Here is a 16,737-nt window from a genome sequence, read left to right on the forward strand (position 1 = left end):
TATTTATTTTTGGCTACGTTGGGTCTTCGTTGCTGCACGCTGGCTTTCTCTAGTTGCGGCGAGCAGAGGCTACTCTTCGTTGCAGTGCGCGGGCTTCTCGTTGCTGTGGCTTCTCTTGTTGCGGAGCACAGGCTGTAGGCACACAGGCTTCAGTAGCTGTGGCTCGGGGGCCCTAGAGCGCAGGCTCAGTAGTTGTGGCACACGGGCTTAGTTGCTCTGCAGCATGTGGGATCTTCCCACACCAGGGATAGAACCCGTGTCCCTTGCATTAGCAAGTGGATTCTTAACCACTGAGCCACCAGGGACGTCCCAGATCTACCTTTTATTACCCTTGTAAGCAGGATTGTTTCTTTTTCATGCATAATGTCCCATTGTATGCCTATACTATAATTAAACAGTCTCCCGTTTCTGAACATTTAGGTTTTTTGCATTTAACACAATATAACCATGAAGATTCCTATAAGTATGTCTTCGCACACCTTTGCATAAGATAAATCATAGCAGTGGAATTGCTGGCTCAAAGGGTACATTTATTTAACTTGAATTTTCTTGATTTTGAGTTAGATTGAACATTTTCTCATATGTTAATTGTCAGATTTTGTGTTTTGCTAGACTACCTGTTCATATCCTTTACACATTTTCCTATAGATTTTACTCATTTTTCTTCTATTGGTTTATTCATATTACTAGAATTCTGTGTGTTATGAAATTAGTTATATATCACTGTGTTGACAGATATTTTCCCAATTCTTTGATTTTTGTTTTATTTCTGTTTATTTGCTTACTGTTTTGCTATTCATTAGTGTTTAACTAATGCTATTCATTAGTTCCCTGCGCCACCAGGGAAGCCCTGTGTTTTATTTTTAACCCTTCACTTTGATTATTAAAATGTTATTTTATTCTAGTACTTCTGTAGTTTCATTTTGTATAGTTAAATCAGTGATCCATGTGGAATTAATTTGGTGTAAAGAGAGAAGTAGGAAAAAAATAAAAGAGAGAAGTAGGAATCTAGCTTTAGCCAGCAAGTTGCTTGAAGCACCATTTACTTGAAAATGCATGTTTTTGACCAATAATTTGAAATGCTGTCTTGATTTCTTAAATTCCTATGTTTGCATATATAGGATTTTATAAAATCCTATTGCATTTTGGTCAGTTTCTGGAACCTGTATTCTTTCTATTGATATGTCTGTATACAATTTCCACTAGCATCAAACTGTTTCACGCCTGCAACTTTATAAATTGTATTAATATCTGCTAGAGTAGTTCTCATTCTCTTTTCATAATTTACTGGATAATATCACTTTTTTTCTAGATAAATTTCATTATAATATTGTCAGATCACTTTTCCCCCTCCCCAAAACAAATGAACAGACATCATTTTGGGATCACATTGAGTGTGTATGTATAAAAATGGGGTGGGGGAATAACATCTTTATTATAATGAATTTTTTTATTCAAGAATAAGACATGGGGCTTCCCTGGTGGCACAGTGGTTGAGAGTCCGCCTGCCGATGCAGGGGACACGGGTTCGTGCCCCGGTCTGGGAAGATCCCACATGCCGCGGAGCGGCTGGGCCCGTGAGCCATGGCCGCTGAGCCTGCGCGTCTGGAGCCTGTGCTCTGCAACGGGAGAGGCCACAACAGTGAGAGGCCCGCGTACCGCAAAATAATAATAATAATAATAATAATAATATAATAATAAGACATGGATTTCCATTTTCAAATTTTCTGTTATTCCCCTCAGTAGACTGTTACAGCTTTTAACATACAAATTCTGCATGTTATTTGTTAAACTTATGTGTAAATATTTATCTTTATTACTCTTGTAACCAGGATTGTTTTCCTTCCATTTTTCAAACTGATTATTGTGTTTATATAATAAAGTTACTGGATTTTGTGTACTTGAGTTTTCCAGATACTGTCATCTGAAAGTAATTTCTGCTCTTCCTCTCCAATATTTGATGCTTCTTTCTGTTAATAATTTATCATTTCTTAAAACATGACCCATTTTACCTAGTTTTACAAATTTATTTGCATAATTTATATGTTAATAATTTTTATTAATTTCTTCTGAATCTCTGGTTATGTCCCTTTTTTATTTGTAATTCCAGGAATTGGGGTTTAATTGCCCCACCCAATACAGTAAATAGTAAAGATACTCTTTCCTCAATATTAGGATCTTTGAAGTCAGAAAATTCTTCCATGCAGTTAATTTGTATGTTTTATCCTGCTGGGTTTTTTTTTTAACGCCTGTCTCCCATAAAAAGTCTATTGTATCAGCCTTCTAAAGCAACCTTATTATGAAGTCACTTGTTAGTTTTCTTCTAAATTACATAATTTTAGTTTTTTGATATAGCCTCATGGAACACAATTTTCCAGAATCTTCATATTCTCTTTTGGAATTTCTTCAAGAGATCTAACATTTTTGGCTAAATTTTTGATGTATCTTAGTCGCAGTTACATTGCTTGCCTTTAAAAAATAATAGTCTAGCCTGCTATATATTTTAAATAGCCAGAGTAACTCCATCCTCAGAGCAAATGATATTGAGAACAGATTTTAAAAGGCCTATTTTGCTTATGTAGTTAACTTTATATTTTTTGAGACAAAGAATTTTTGATCATGTCATGGATAGTGTTTCAGCAGTCTTAAAGATAAATAAAGGCTATTGCATATGCTGGTCCTGGGGTTTCCTGTTTGTCCAGAAATGGTCTGCTCCTTAATTTTGAATGAATTGTGAAATTAGCAAAGAAAAGCATGTTTGTAAGTCAGATAATGGAAATTCCAGGGAAGAGGCAAAGGTGGGAGCTAATAGTAACTTATGTGATGCATATGTTTAAATATGTGTTAGTGTTTACATGTGTTTTTGTACAGGTATGATCAAATACTAATCTGTTTTCCAAGACAAAATGAATGTGATGGTTTAATAGTAACTTCAGTAGGTTCCACTTAAACTTTGTAAAATAACAGTATCTTCTAAAGATCTAGCATTAAACACTGGTATAGCTGCAATTGAGTAATCTTGAATAAAGCAGTACAAATAGGTGCTTTTAAAAAGGAAGCAGAAGTGATTTTGTGAATATTCAACTTTCTGACAATACGTTTACTGTGTAAGTGTGCTAATGATTTGCCCCCTTGAGAAAGGTTTTTAGAGGATCAGTAAGGCATTACTTGTATTAGAATAGGATATTATCAATTTTCTCACTCTCACCTTTTTTTTTTAGGTCATGGAAAATGGAAGATTTGCAAAATACAAATATTTTACCCATGTCATGATCAATAAAACAGACATGTTAATGATAACCAAAAGGTAACTTTCTTTCTCTAATATAATTTGATACGGGGTTAACTGATAGCAACTCATGAAGTGAAGCAGTTTTTATTCACATCTTGTTCCACATATTTAACACTGATTCATGCTAATTATGGTTCTCTTGCTCTACAAGCCTCGTGCCTAAAACTTTGTACGCATACAGATAAATGCATAACCATGCACAAACATAATTTTAAATATTTTAGCATTTGTTTCAACCAACTAAATGGATAGAGAAATTCCTGTAAAACTATCCTCTCAAGGGTAGGCAATACCATTCCTTCCCCCTCTCTGAAAAGGTATGCAATTTCAGGTTGCCCCAGAAGTCAGTAGTCTTCTGGTGGTATCTAATCATTAGAATATATAGAGATTCACTCACATAAGTAGATATACCACTGGAGACATTAGTTTTTTGGGGGATACTCCCAACTACCGCCAAATCTTCAAATAAACCTGTAGACAGTAGAGGGATACATGTAAAAATACACAGTGGCATAGCCTCGGAGGGGCAAGTGTTTGCAGGAAGTATTATTATGAAACCACGGAAAAGAATAAGCAAGTGCAGTAGTAGGGTGGATTTCTGGATGATGCAGAGTGAAACTGTGGCTGAGGAGGAGAGATTATGGCTGAATAGAAAGGAGTGGCTAATTAAGCTGTGTGGCTTTGTTCACTGCCAAAAAGGTAAACTTATATAAGCATCTTGTTGGTTCGAGTTGACTATTGAACTTAGCAATCATTTTTAATGTTTTTAATCCTAATAATTTCTGAGCCCCAAATTTATAGCACTATCTTAATTTTCTTGTTTAAAAAGTAACATAAAATATAGAAAACTCACACAGTATTAGAAGGTATAGATGTGAAAGCCAGTATTCATTCCATCTCAGATACCAGTCCCTCTTTTCCCCTTCCTAGAGACAACTACTTTTGTATCTTTGAAATATTCTATGTCTATACAAGCAAACATGCTATCAAAGCATACATCTGCCTATAAAGGCATACACATGCATATTTTAATGTAAATAGGAATCTATTTTAACACCATCCTGTACCTTAATTTTTTACTTAAGATCTATGTCTTTTTATTTATTTATTTATTTTTGGCTGCGTTGGGTTTTCGTTGCTGCACACAGGCTTTCTCTAGTTGCGGCGAGCGGGGGCTACTCTTTGATGCAGTGCGCGGGCTTCTCGTTGTGTTGGCTTCTCTTTGTTGCAGAGCACGGGCTCTAGGCACGCGGGCTTCAGTAGTTGTGGCATGCGGGCTCAGTAGTTGTAGCTCGCAGGCTCTAGAGCACAGGCTCAGTAGTTGTGGTGCACGGGCTTAGTTGCTCAGTGGCATGTGGGATCTTCCCGGACTAGGACTTGAACCCATGTCCCCTGCATTGGCAGGCAGATTCTTAACCACTGCACCACCAGGGAAGTCCCAAGATCTGTGTCTTAAAGAGTATTGCATGTCAGCATGTGGAGATCTTTCTTAATTTGTAAATGACTGCCTGGTATTCATTCAGAAGTATGTGCTATAATGCACATCTAAGTTGTTTCTGAACTTTTATACTTACAGACAATGCTTCAACAGTCAATTTTCTTCATAGCAGCATTCACTCATGTTTTATTAACCCTTCTCCCCATTGACTGAGGGAAGGGTGACTCATCAGAGTTAAACAAGAGTCAGTTGCAAAGTTTATTATTTCCAGATCTTGCAACATGTTTTTTTCTTTTGGCTGCGATGGTTCTTCGTTGCTGTGCATGGGCTTTCTCTAGTTGTGGCAGGTGGGGGCTACTCTTCATTGCGGTGTGCGGGCTTCTCATTGCGGTGGCTTCTGTTGTTGCGGAGCATGGACTCTAGGCACCCAGGCTTCAGTAGTTGTGGCTTGCGGGCTCTAGAGCACAGGCTCAGTAGTTGTGGCGCATGGACTTAGTTGCTCCATGGCATGTGGGATCTTCCCGGACCAGGGATCGAACCCGTATCCCCTGCATTGGCAGGCGGATTCTTAACCACTGCGCCACCAGGGAAGTCCATTGCAACATTTTAGAAATTACTTTCTTCTCAACATAGTAGACCTCTTTAAATGAGGTCACATAAACCTTGACAGAGTACATGTAGTAAGCTAGTTGTAGTTGATTGAAAGATGATATTTATACTTAGGAGGTCCTTTCTTTCCAAATTTTGCACTTGAAGATAAAGAATCTTTTAATCAGGAGAGGGAGTACTAGGCGCCTGAAATAAGATTAGCCTATCTTTGATTTTTCACATGGTTGAAGATGTACTGGAAGACCAGTAGGTTTGTTCCAGCAGCCCCTGTAAGATTGGTGAAAGAGGGGATCAGAGGCGGAAGACTGAGATGAAAGAAATAAATCTACATTAGCTTTCTCCTTTTCCATTCTAGCCAGGTGCCAGCTGTTTCTTTAATTTAGTCCCTTAACTTAAAGTATATGTCACTTAAAGAAACCTCTGGTTGTACCTACAGTACCTACAGAAAGAAGATTTGGGGAAGAAAGACCTTTGAAGGAAAAATTAAATAGAATTATTATAGACAGAATGAATTTTCATCTCTTGATTTCCTTCCTCAAAATGGGGGGAAAACAAGAATTAATTTTAAAAACCTCTTTCTGATACAGGTTGGTAAATATATTACATGGAGTCTTAGTATTAAAAGCATTTTGTTCTAAAGCATTAATTACATGAAGGTTCTCCAAAATATTGCTTGGTAGCTGGTTCTCTACATTTTTCCTATTTCTTAAAAACATTCCTTATACATTTTACTTTATAAGTACTTTATGTTTTCTAATATAAGTATGTTGTGCTATACATTTCCCACTAAAAGTTGCTACATAAATTTTATGTTTTCATTCTCATTCAGTTCAAACTATTTTCTAATTTCCTTTGAGATTCTTTGACCCGTGGATTTTTTTTTAGAAGTATGCTTTTAAGTAAGCATTTGGAAGTATTCTTGTTATCTTTCTGTTACTTGTTTTCTAGTTTAATTTCATTATGATCTGAGAATATACTTTGCATGATTTCAGTTCTCTTAAATTCATTAACGTTTTTTATGACCCAGAATATAGTCTTTTCTGGTGAATGTTCTATGTGCCCTTGCAAAGAATGTGTATCCTGCTATTATTATATTATTGGATATAAGTGCTTCAGTTTTTAAAGTGGTTTCTTTCTTTCTTTTTCTGAGTGGTGTGTTGTTTGTAACAAAAGGAACGTTTGGACAGCTTACATGTGAGTGGCAGTATAGTTTTGATGAGTTTACCAAAGAGCCATTCATTGTTCATGAGAGAAGGTTGCGCATTGAAGCAAAGGTATGTTGAATAGATTTTTTTGAAAACTTGGAACTGAAAACACATTAAAATAGTCTTTACTTTTGTAATGTTTCTCCCTCTTTTTTACATGTTGCTTGGTCTTTGTATGGTTTTTCTTTACACCTGCTGTCTTACTCAAGCTTAAAGAAAAGAAAGCTAGGCCAAGAAAAAATGTGCTACTTTATGTGCTCTTACATGGACCACAACGTTACTGGGCCCTCATTTTATACTCAGTAACAGAACCGCAGCTTTCCCACTGCTATCCAAGGCACTAAAGTGAGATATTTGTACACCTCAGAATCCCTAGCAGTTGCCTACAGAATTTTTTTCCCTGAAAATCTTGCTGATGGACACTTGAAAAGTTCTCGCTCTAACAGCCCATTATTGATAGTTCTTTCTCTTTTTATAGATATTATCTTCCTAATTCAGTTATAATCTTCTTGAATGCGGAGACCATTTCTCACTCTGATTTCTAGCAGCTAGAACGGTACTTGGTATTTGGATGTTGATATAAAATACAGCAAATTGCTAGTCATTTGGTAAATCATCAGAGTCTCTATATCCATTGTAAGTTGTGATGATTGCACTAGGTACTGTAGGTGACACAGAGAAATAAAAGATAATGTATTTGGCCTCACAGTATTTGACCAGACACCTATGTGAAAAGGGCCACTTTGGCACTGGCTATATTAATCAGAAATATGTGACTCAGCCCAAGTTAGTTTTGTTCACTGTTATTTTTGTTTGGTTTGATTTTGAGGGATTTAATTGGCTCATATAACTGAAAAATCCAAGTCTATATATTGTAGCTTAATTATGCTCAAATGATGTCATTAGTATTTATTCTCACACCCTTCCTCTCCTCCTTCATTTTGTCCATCTTTGCTGCCCTCATCTCTAGGTTCTACTTTCTTCAGTTTGGCTTCATTCTCAAGCAGGCTATCGTTTGGTGACACTATGGCCAGCAGAAGTTCCAGGCTCATATCCTACTAGCTCAGCAGAATGAAAGCTTCTCACTGGGTCTCACTGGGCCACCTTTGGTCACTTCCTTGTTCCTGAACCAGTCACTTTAGTCAGGGGCTGGAATGGGCCAGTTGGCCAGGTGAGGGTCACAGGATCATTGTGGTGCTACCAAGAAGGAAGGGTCAGCTCTATATGAAGTTTTGGGAGTGAAAGAGGGTGAAAAATAGTTACCCAAAGAAGATTCAAGAAATTGTTACTGGAAGAAGGGGCATTGGATGCAGACAGGCAGAAACAACAGATTTCTTCTAGACTAGCCTATAGAACAGAACTGTCCCTAGGCCTTGTGCTTAACTAGTGAAGACCATTTATCCAATCTTACCGTTCATTCCAAAGACATGGGGCAGCTCTTAAGTAGACTGGATGTTAGTTTTTGAGGATCTTAGACCAACTTACCCATTGAGAATTTCTCTGATTCACTCAGAAAATGAATAACCCTGTGGCCATATATGAAATGATGGATAGTAGTAGCTGTTAGGTTCTGCTGTAGCCCATATTGCATTTCCTGGCTTCTTTATCTCCAAGGATAAACTTCTTACCTCCTTGATTTCTTCCCCTTTCACCTTTCCCTTGCGACCTTATATCAGCAATCATACTTTTTTTTTTTAATAATCTGATTTCTTCTGGAGTCTGTATATGCATGGTTAGTTGAATTACTTATAGAAATTGTTAGACTAGTAAAATATTGCTTCTTCTGTGTCCTTACCCATGGTTAATAGAAGTAATCACCACACTCCTCCTCGATAATCCTATTCTGTTTGCCCCTCTAATGCTTAATATCCACCATTAGGTAGTTCTCCTCCCACAAACACAACAGAGTATCAAAGGAGTTTAAAAAGTGGAGGACAGGGCTTCCCTGGTGGCGCAGTGGTTGAGAGTCCGCCTGCTGATGCCGGGGACACGGGTTCGTGCCCTGGTCCGGGAAGATCCCACATGCCGCAGAGCGGTTGGGCCCGTGAGCCATGGCCGCTGAGCCTGCGCGTCTGGAGCCTGTGCTCTGCAACAGGAGGGGCCGCAACAGTGAGAGGCCCGCGTACCGCAAAAAAAAAAAAAAAAAAGAAAAAGTGGAGGACAATCATATAGAATCTAAGACCCACCCTGATTTCTTTGATCCTGAAGCTACATTCTTACTGCATTCTTATTGGTTTAAAATGTCAGAAGTTACATATATAAACACATACATACACACACATACATACCTATACAACACGTGTATATGTATGCACACATACATGTGTACATTATTTTTGAGATGAATTTATCATGAGGCCATAGCCAGATATCAAGAACTATCTGAGACATTACTTGGAGAGGGAAAACAGTGGTACTGCTTCTAGATTGATCTCCTTCCCATCCTCTGCATCAACCCTTGATGGCTTTAGCAACTGAAATCTCACCTAAAACTTTTTATCTTAGGTTTAGTGATAACGGATGGCTTAGAATTTAGTTGTTTTTTTTTTCCATTTGTGTTTGATTCTTCTTGATTTCTCATTCTTGGCTTTTTTTTGGTGGCACTTCTTTATGGTATTTCTACAACTAGATTCCCATGTTAATGAAGCTACTTATTCTATTTATAGGAGCGGGTGAAGTCTGTATTCCATGCCAAAGAGTTTGGAAAAATAATTAACTTCAAGACTCCAGAGGATGCAAGGGTAAATATAGTCAATCTTTTGGTTAAACAGATAGCAGCTTCTCATTTCAAAGCCATGTAAGTTGCATTATTCTTTAAGGCAGATAAGTTGTGTTTGTTTTTTAATTTTATGTTTGCATTTTGACAGTTTTAATATATGTAACTAGATAATATTTTCCCCAAATTATTTTTTCATTAGATTGAATTCAACACACCTACTTGTCTTTGAAATCAAATTGTTCTCTTATTTTAAATCCTAACTACTACTTTGCCAAAAAAAGCCAACAAATGAAAGAAATTAATGCACTCTAATGCTAATCTACCAGCTCCAGCAGGAAAAGTGTAGCCCCACATTGTTTATTTCTCTACTGTATAGCTATAGTGATTTTTTCCCTTAAATTACTGTAGCCTGGCACAAGGGAAAAAGAGCCATGCCTGTGGTTAGAAAATCTGGGTTTAAATACTGGTTCTGTTCCTTCTTGACTGTAGGACCTTGGGGAATTCAGTTAACCTCAGCTTCCTCAAAATGTGAATTATGTGAACTGAAAAGCACTATACATACTTTAGGGATTATGGCAATTATAAGGAAGTGCACTGTCAAGAAAAGGAAGACTATGAATTGATTATCTACCTCGTTGGTCACAACTAAGACACTATTCCTGACACTGAAGTATACTCACTCTGTCGTGAAACTTACAATAAGAACACATGGGTTCTTTACTGAATGAATCCCTGGGCCTCCCGACCTCTCTGGGTTGGTCCTGGCTGGTTATGATTATTTATCAGTTCACTTCTCACATCTGGAGCTCAAACCAGAAACCTCTCCCACCCATACACATGTACCTTGGACCATTTAGCATGTGCTGTGCAATTTTCTATCTAAACATTGGGATATAAGGTAACACTGACATATTAACAGTAGAAAACTGAAAGGAGGCCAAGTTACAAAGAAAGAGGGATAAAGTTACTACACCCTCAATATGCATGTTGCCTGGAACAGGGAGACAGTAGAGCATGATGACAGCATGACTTTCAGGCCATCTTCTTTGTGCTGCTGAAGGACATTACCTTCAGTTTCTCTGTAATAAGTTTTCCATTTAATCTCTGTCACTGTGTTATTTTATCCCAGAAAGTTCCTTTTTAATCTTCCTGCTCTGCCAGAAACATCCAGAAAAGGCTACTGAGTCCGTTTCTCTTTCTCTACTTATCTTAGAGCTATTTTCACTAGGTTCTTCTTAAGTAAAAAAGCACAAATATCTTTGCTTAAGCTTTTCATAATGGGATAACACCAGTATCACCTCCATGGCTTTTATTTGTCATGCAGGCCTAATGATAATAGACATTATTGACAAAAAGGTTTACACTTCATTTGCATTTTAATTTTGTGATTTCAGATCCTTTCAAATTAGAAAAATGTATCATAAAAGCACCTAATATGCTCAAGAATGTTGCTATGCTACTACCACTGTAGAATTATATGTACTTATTCCTACTCAATCAGTAGAATCCAGTATATGGAATCGTGAAGGTTTGTGATGCAGAACTGGCATAGGTTGAAAGGAATTCTGCATAGACGATTTTCACACTATGCCAGAGTTATTCAATCCAGCTGTCAAATTACCCTTCTCTCAGGATGCTTCATTTTACTTTGCTTATTCTGAAGATGAACATCTAAGTCCGAAGACCTTAGCAAAACATTATTACTACTGTTAAATCAAACCCAGTACCATTGTCCCTGAGTCATCTGGGCCATTTAAGTCAGTGAATGATCTCTCCTGCATAGAGAAGTTAATTATTGGCTATAGCAGTATACTCCTAACTAAACTGGAAAGACAACTTCTAGATTTTCATTCATTATGTTTTGTCATTGCAAGTTCATTGAAGTTAAGTAAATGTTGCTTCATTTCCCCACAACAGTGGATCCTCAGAAAGCTAGAAGAAGCAAGAGAACCTTCCCCGAGCCTCTGACAGAGACTGCTGCCTGAAGATACACAGCAATAAATCATTACAATTTCTACCTTGTACCTTCTAAAACCTGTTTGGGGAGTATAGTATAGAAGTAATTTCCAGTACTTTAAAAAAAAAAATCAGAATCAAGTAAAACAGTTATGTGATGAAACTATTTCAACTCTTTGGGGATCTGTTTGGTTTTCTAACTTGAATCATGCATCTGGTTACAATTCTAATTACTTTATAAAGGAAATATTTCTTTTATGAATCTTAAATATTTGCTCCAGGTAATTCTCTGTAATGGTGGAGAAATTGCCCATATTTAGCCTAAATTTAATGGAGCTAAATGTAATGTTCCTAGTTCACATTTTACAGTTCTATCATGCTTGCTTCAAGGTCCCTGAATGAGTGATGGGTGGGTATATGATCAAATCAAACATTGCCTTAGTGGTATCAAGATAACCTTGGTGGTAGTTTCTTTAGAAACATGAAGTTCTTTTTACAGATAAATATTTTGGTATGATTTTCCTTATTTTTTTTAAATAGAGCGTAGATTTGAATTACTATTTGAAGTACATAGCATGACTATGAAAAACAATCTTTTTTATTTTATATAATACAGATTGACTAATACCCCTTCAAGCCTCATCCTAAGAAAGGCTTGAAGAAATGAGTGTGCTACCCAAAAAGGGAAGGCCCCTCTCAGAACTTTCAAGCCTTAGAAATACTTCCTCAAGCCAACTCCTTGAGATCTACTTGGTTTACCAAGGTCATGTTTAATAGATTGCTGACCTTAAAGGAAAATTCCTGAGGCCTTAACAATACCAACTTCCTATTCACTGGTAGTATGAAATAAACAAAAGTCCCACCATCTTAATACGAGTTATGCTTCAGAACAGACAGCCCCTCTCTATACGCATGCCGGGTAAGTGTATGTACCCTAAAGTCTAACCCAGTAACCTGTCCTGTTGGCAATAGATTGAGAATTTCTGGTTTTCTTTCTCTACAATTATTCAAGTGAGAATCACTCTTAAGTGTATACTCGTCAGAACAAAAATCATGGGCTGCACATTAGTAAAGATGTCGGGGGGGTATTTTCCTTGATTTTTGTCCAAGATCCTTGTACCTTGATATTAATGGACTTTTTCAAGTGAAAGGGGATGAATATATGATTGTGAACCATGAAGAGAATGATGCAGGGTCTTAGTTATTGAATAATACAAAGTATTTGATGCATGTTGAACGTACCGCCAAATTACTATAAACTGTTTTTAGAATTGGAGACTATATAAGTCAATGGTTGTGAAATTCTCCTCAGATTCCTTGCTTTGTTGTAAAAGCTAAAATAAACAGCATGCCAGACTGTAATTGTATTTCTTCCTGACGAAATCTTGCAACTAAATATTATTGATTTTCCTCTGATTACAAATCTCATTGTTTATTAATAATAGTTTCCTTCAGAATTTTTTTTCTTTGCTGAACATAAATTTAGTCACGAGATGACAAATTTCAAATCTCATCATATAGTGCATGCTCCCATGATGACCTTTATTCAAAGTAACATGCACTTTTTCTCTGTTGCTGAGCTCTGCCAATTTTGCATACGTTAGAATTAAACCTAAGAGTAGAGGTAGTCAGAAAGCTTTTATCAGATTGTCCTCATCTGAAATGTTGTTTTACTGGAGTTCTAGTCAGTGCCATTAGCCAAGTACCTCATTACCTACTCCAGTTTCATGACTTTATACTCAGAAAAATACAGACCCATAACTATTTGGGTATCCCATAGTAAAAGGGAAAAGTCTAAAAGAGTAAGGATAGAAATTCTTCTGGTATCCTCTGGAGGCCAGGCAAAGTGGGTCTTGTAACTACTACACATGCAAAGCCAGTGTGCCTATCCTTCCTGTTCCCTTACCAATAAGAACCTAGAAATATCTTTCCTTATTCTTTCTCTACCCATCAGTCATCTACCCACTAACACTTCCCATCAATTCCTGTTTCTAGAATGGAAAGACCCACGATTTCAAGAGCAGTAGTTTATCAATTGTCTTAGAAGATTTTCTTCATCTAAACAAAGAACATAAGTAGATCACTAGATGTGTCAGTCTTTTTAGCATAACATTTTACAATTATGTGTTTGATTCTGTAGTCTTTTTCTTGAATATTACAGAGTCCATAATCTTATGGTATTTAAAAATAATCTACCCTGAATTACATTTAACTGTGTTTAGTGGCTCTCTGCTTGAGAATTGCAAACTTGTCTTCGTCTTTTGGTAATTGCAATGGAAGATGTCCTGAGTATCCTGTCCTTTATCTCTTTGTATTGATATTATGTGTTAGCTATAGCACTATACCCTTCATGTATCTTGATACGTGTTTATTGTATGAAGCTGAAGGCAGAGTGTCTGTTCCCTGCCAACTCTCCTCCAGAAAACTATGATCCCTAGACATGGCAACTTTTTTTTTAAGAATCAATTTTATTTATTTTTGGCTGTGTTGGGTCTTCGTTGCTGTGTGCGGGCTTTTTCTAGTTGCAGCGAGCGGGGGCTACTCTTGGTTGCAGTGTGCGGGCTTCTCATTGTGGTGGCTTCTCTTGTTGCGGAGCACGGTCTCTAGGTGCATGGGCTTCGGTAGTTGTGGCACACAGGTTCAGTAGTTGTGGCTCACGGGCTCTGGAGCGCAGGCTCAGTAGTTGTGGTGCATGGGCTTAGTTGCTCAGTGGCATGTGGGATCCTCCCAGACCAGGGATCGAACCCATGTCCCCTGCATTGGCAGGCGGATTCTTAACCACTGCTCCACCAGGGAAGTCCCTAGACATAGCAACTTTGATTTCTGATACAATAAGAAGCTTGTGATTTCTTCACATTTACAAAATACTCTCTGAACCAAAGAGCATGTGCACTTCTGCAGTGGCTTCCCTATTAAAGTATGTATGTTGGCTGCTTCTTCCCTGGTGTCAGCAAGACCTTGGAATTTTTCCCAGGCTCAGTTTAGTACAGCTGAGTTATTTTCTGGTTCCTAAATAATCATGACTAGCTGTAGGCAGTCCTTCCCTGTCCCTCCTCCAGAATCCTAATCCATCCCCAAATTATCCTGTGGCCTCCAAATAAGAAAATCTTCTTAAACTTATTTATCATTTCCATAAAATTACCTCTCTCATTTTTTCCAATGGTAGTAGCAGTAATATAATACTGTCCCAGTGAATATATACGCACCTAGCTCATCTCTTAGAAATAGCCTACAAAGTAGTATCCTATTCCTGTCTGGTAAAAAATAAAGACACTACTCAGTGCCGAATTTTATGAACCTTATTCAGTCATTAGTTACCAGTTTTAGTTGGTACTTCAGGCCAAGCCAAAGCCCCAGTATTAAAAAGGTTGGGACAAGGTACTGGGTTAGTTTGCCTGTAGGAACTGAAAGTGTACACCGCATACACTGAAGGGAGAAGTAGCTGTTTGGAATTGGGTGTTTTCATTCCCCAGCCAACACAAGTCAGAGAAATCTGTTTGGGTTCCAGGGCCATTGCTTTACCTTTTCTCAAGATCAGCTAAAATCCTCATCAAGCACGGTGTTTTTCAAACTGTAGTTCTTAACCCATTAGTGAGCCGTAAAATCAGTTCAAGATCAGCATATTTTAAAAATAGAATAGCAAAGAAAAGAAGAGAGTTCTGCGTGTAACAAGGTTAAATATTGTTTCCTGAAATATCGTTTCAGTTAAATAATCTATACTGTGTGTACCGGGTCACAATATAAAACGTACTTTCTTATTGGGAATTGCAATTTGGGGGGGCGGGGAGAAAACCCTTGGAAGCCAGTGCTGTAAGGAGGCGTTCACCATCCAGTGACTGTTGAAACAATCTGGGCTGTGCCAAGTTGTGAGCACTGCCTTTTTCTTTTGAGTGAGAAGACAGTATAGCTCTTGTTTCAGAAATGTTTCCCTTTCCTGGTGTGTATCAGATACCCTTAGATACCTGTGTAATATGTTCCACTAGATATCAGTGGTCTAGAAAAAGCATAGACACGTTAGATCCACAAACAGCAAGCACCCAAAAAAGGTCATAGGATATCCTTTACATGTATTTCAATCTCTCGCGCACTAAGCATTCTACTGAGATGGGCACAGAAGTTCTCCTTTTAAGTACATTGAATGTGCTCCATCTGCCTTCTGTCTGATTCACCACACAGGTGGCACAGGCAAATGGGGAGCTTATTCATGGGTCACAATCTTTTAGGGCCAAAATACTTACTCTCTGGAGGGTGCTAAATAAATGCCAGTGCTGTTTAGCTGAAAATAATTGGATTTCCTAATTTCTGTAGGATTCAAGTAGAAAACACACATAACCTGATTCTTTTTGCAAGATTCAATACAAAATTTATTCACTCTGGTTTTCTTTGGTGCTACCCAGTATCACTGATAGCTCCTTCGCATACTCTAAACGAGGACCATCCACCCTCCTGCCCAATCCTTTGAAATATACTTTTGAAATTATACCTTACTGCTAATGCTATACCTAATCAAGCTAGCACTGATCAGTTAAAATTTTTAGGATTCTTATCATCTATATTTTTGATCATTGCCCAAAACAGCTATTAGTGCAGACCTTTTCTCCTGCTTCTTCTCTTTCTACCACAGTTGGTGTAAAGCAGTACTTGTTTCAGGGCTATCCTAAAAGGCTAGCACAAGGACTGAGAATATGCTGGATCCTACTCTTTTACAAACCTTCTTCATGTTTCTTTAATGGAAACCTTTTTTTACTTTATTTCCTCTTTTGTAAGGTAAATTGTTCAATGTCATTTTTTTTAAAGTTTTGCTTTACAATTACAGATTAGTTCTTTTCTAAAAGCATTATGGCATTTCCAAAAAAACTGGTAATTCTGGTTACCCAATGAGCCATGTAAGAGATGAAACTTCAAATTTTATAGGTTGATATGAGTATATTTTTAAAGTTTTTATTACTTTATACAAATCCAAAGTTATTTGTATTATAGTTTAGCACCTGCTGTGATATCTGTCAGCCTGAAAATCCCTGTCCGTCACTGAATACCATTCACATTCATTTAGTATTGCTCTGATAACTTTAATAATGGGTTCCTTCTAATGAAGTCCTTGTAATAAGAAACCCTGTAAGAGTAATATAATAAAAAGTCTAATAATGAGAAGTGTACTTAAAATAGATCGTGTTGGAAACCCCCAGCATTTCTTCTAATGCCATCATACCACACCAGCGTTCTATTGGCTACCCAAAAGTTTCCACTTTGGGAGCTGAAAAATGTTCAAGTAACAATGTAGACTACGTTGAAATGTTCTCAATGTCAGTAATTTTATACCGACACTCACAGACTATTAGAAATTGTATGTGGGACTTGTTGCAAGGTCAGGTTGTTGTAGACCTTTTAAAATGATCATCTCCGTAAGTGAATATGTGTATTACATATAAAATTGAACTCTTCAGGGAATGTGCACTTTAAAAATATTTCCTTACTAATTTTTGTATTGACCAAATAGTCTGCTCCTTTGGAATGCTTA

General features: G+C 37.4%; 1 protein-coding gene across 4 annotated transcripts in view; it reads left to right on the forward strand.

Moving 5' to 3' along the window:
* Positions 1-13,837, forward strand: part of VPS13A (vacuolar protein sorting 13 homolog A) — a 237,092-nt gene extending 223,255 nt beyond the window's left edge. For 2 of the 4 annotated variants that reach the window (XM_029201746.1, XM_029201747.1), the window contains 4 exons: positions 3,222-3,307; positions 6,490-6,613; positions 9,211-9,285; positions 11,181-11,336. In XM_029201746.1, the coding sequence (XP_029057579.1) occupies positions 3,222-3,307; positions 6,490-6,613; positions 9,211-9,285; positions 11,181-11,231 (336 nt within the window). In that variant the 3' untranslated portion in view covers positions 11,232-11,336. Of the gene's footprint in view, positions 1-3,221; positions 3,308-6,489; positions 6,614-9,210; positions 9,286-11,180 lie in introns of all 4 variants that reach the window. The other 2 variants (XM_029201744.1, XR_003790666.1) reach the window with 2 other exon arrangements.
* Positions 13,838-16,737: the final 2,900 nt, after the last annotated feature.

This window comes from Monodon monoceros, unplaced genomic scaffold, assembly GCF_005190385.1.
Source record: "Monodon monoceros isolate NGI ecotype Baffin Bay Population unplaced genomic scaffold, NGI_Narwhal_1 Super_Scaffold_5, whole genome shotgun sequence".
Lineage (NCBI taxonomy): Eukaryota > Metazoa > Chordata > Mammalia > Artiodactyla > Monodontidae > Monodon > Monodon monoceros.